Raw genomic sequence first — 2,266 nt, 5'->3', positions numbered from 1 at the left:
GTTGCCCACTGTCACCGTGTTGGGAATGTCCTCTGCATGTGGGATGTACAGGAAACCAGCTGTCACCCAGGCCACCAAGTCCTAGTGGGGGAAGAAAGAGTGTCATGAGGCCTGGCACTGCTAAGAACACCTCTGCCTCCTACAGAATTCACTTTGGGAGCCCACCATCACTCAAGAGGGTTTTAAGCTCTAAATGCTTTATCATAGTAGCCCAGAAGTCAAAGCATAAAAAATCAACTTCATATTAGGAACAACACCAGCCTCCACTATCCTAGACTGCACCTGCCATCTCTTACATTTCCCATCTTATCACCAACAGCCTACCCATCCCAAGAGAAATGATGACACCCACAGGCTACTTCAGCACCACCTCTGACTCTGTGAGCATTTCCAAACTGTAACTGAGAGGAGGTGAATGAAGGAGTTAAGATCAGGGTGTGGGTGACAGAAAGGCTGACATTTAGAAATTAATCCTTTAGTGGTGAAGACAGAAGCGGAGAAGTTTTAGGTATAAGAGATGTGATCTTCCCTGGTCATTTCAGCCCTTCTGAATCCTGGGGACCTTAAAGACTCAGTCCACAAAGCTGAGCCTGAGAGAGCTGCTGCCACTTGAGGCAAGGTTGGAGCCTCAGCCAGGGTCTGCAGATGAACTCCCAGCTTAGGAAGTTTCCCTCCACAGGTAAGGAGCAGATCCACAAGAGCACAGAAGCAGGAGTCAGCTCAGCCCTCCAGGTGATCATGGGTTTTCAGCCCCCACCCCAAGAGAAGGTGGGGGTGATTTCTGTGTCCCCCCTCCTCCCTCATCTCCCACAGTCAGCTGACCTTTCCAGCAATGGTCTCATTGTTGATGGAGTCAGCAACGTCCACGGTGGGAGTCCAGGGGTCATTCTGATTGAAGACGCTGGAGCTGCTGGGCTCTGTCTCCTTCCTCTGGATCACAGCCAGCTGGTACCTAGAGATGCTCTGGTCAGGGGTCCATGGTCACTGTCCCTGTCCTGGTGCCTGATCATCATGGAAGGGAGCTGAGCCCATGGACCTCAGCTTCCCAGCTCATCCACACTGTCCCTGTCCTCGTGCTTGATCATCATGGAAGGGAGCTGAGCCCATGGACCTCAGGTTTCCCCTCTCATCTTCAGTCACTCGATGCCACCCTAGTGGGTGGCCCAACACCTTTCCATATTTACTTGTATATCCCTTTGGATTTCACAACATGGACCACCAAAATTTAAAAGACTTTCCCCACTGCGGCGGTGTGTATCCAGTGTGGTCCTTTTGATAATCAGGAAATGTTTTGGGCTCTTACCTCGCCTCGTGTACAGTTTGAACTGGGTTCCCAAATGCCCCTCCCAACACTCTTCTCATCTCAACCAACCCTCCAACAATGCACCCCACCCACCTCCCCCAGCTGACGGCACTCTCCAAAGAGCTGTTCTGGGGCAGTGGCTCCCCGGGGATGCTGATCAGCTGGATGCAGTAGCCCTGAGGGTGTCCCCACTTGTTCTTCTGCTTGCAGGCCAGGTACAGGTGGCGAGGGGAGGCCCCTCCAAGGAGGAAGGCCGCCTGCTCCTCTGTCTCCAGCTGATTCCAGGTCACCTGCAGCCTCTGTATCTGGTGCTCGGGCCTCCAGGGTACTGCCTTGGGGACAAAAGCCATGTCCTCAGACCAGACCTAGTTCTCCCATCCTGTGGGAGTGGAGTTGGAGGGGAAGGGAGGGGCGAGAGTTAGTCAGGCAGCTGCCCTGCCCCCTTTGGAGTCTGCCTGCTCCTGGCTTCAGACTAGGAGCCAAAGACAAGGCCAGACTGAGTGTGTCTCTTGCTTCCCACCTCTCACCCAAAGATGTCCCCAACCTTTCAGGCCCCTCTACTGCAATCCGTGCCTCCCCTGGGGTGTCTTACCTCCCACGTCCAGATCCACCTTGTAGTGGGCACTGTGGGTGTGGACGGTGCCCAGTGTGTTCTCCTGAACCTGGTTTCCATATCTTCTGGCATCACCAAAGAGAAACACTGAATTGATGAAGCCCGTGGCATGGAATTTGACTTCTATGGCCCCATTGGAGTGAAAGATCACATCCCACACATAGTCATAGTTGTACAAGGTTGACACAGATCTGAAGACCAGCACTGTCTCCACAAGACCCCCAAATAGTGAGAAAATACATCTGAGTGGTGTCGCCTCAGGGGCAGGCCCTCATTCTGCTCAAACACACAAAGGCATTGTGTAGGGTCCTGGGGGTTTGGGACTCCAGAAGGAAGTGCCAGTCCACATA

The 2,266-nt window shown here is 53.3% G+C and overlaps 1 protein-coding gene across 1 annotated transcript; it reads right to left on the bottom strand.

The window, feature by feature from the left end:
* Positions 1-3: 3 nt before the first annotated feature.
* On the bottom strand, positions 4-1,653 carry LOC120860004 (membrane primary amine oxidase-like; the record flags this gene model as incomplete). The annotated part of the gene is made up of 3 exons (XM_040235872.1): positions 1,397-1,653; positions 823-952; positions 4-81 (listed from the first exon to the last, which is right to left on the bottom strand). Coding segments are annotated over exons 1-3 (465 nt in total), but the record flags the coding sequence as incomplete, so codon positions are not given.
* Positions 1,654-2,266: the final 613 nt, after the last annotated feature.

This window comes from Oryx dammah, unplaced genomic scaffold (assembly GCF_014754425.2).
Source record: "Oryx dammah isolate SB20612 unplaced genomic scaffold, SCBI_Odam_1.1 HiC_scaffold_5843, whole genome shotgun sequence".
Lineage (NCBI taxonomy): Eukaryota > Metazoa > Chordata > Mammalia > Artiodactyla > Bovidae > Oryx > Oryx dammah.
Note: the sequence above shows the minus strand (reverse complement) of the source record. Positions and strands in the feature narration are given on the sequence as shown.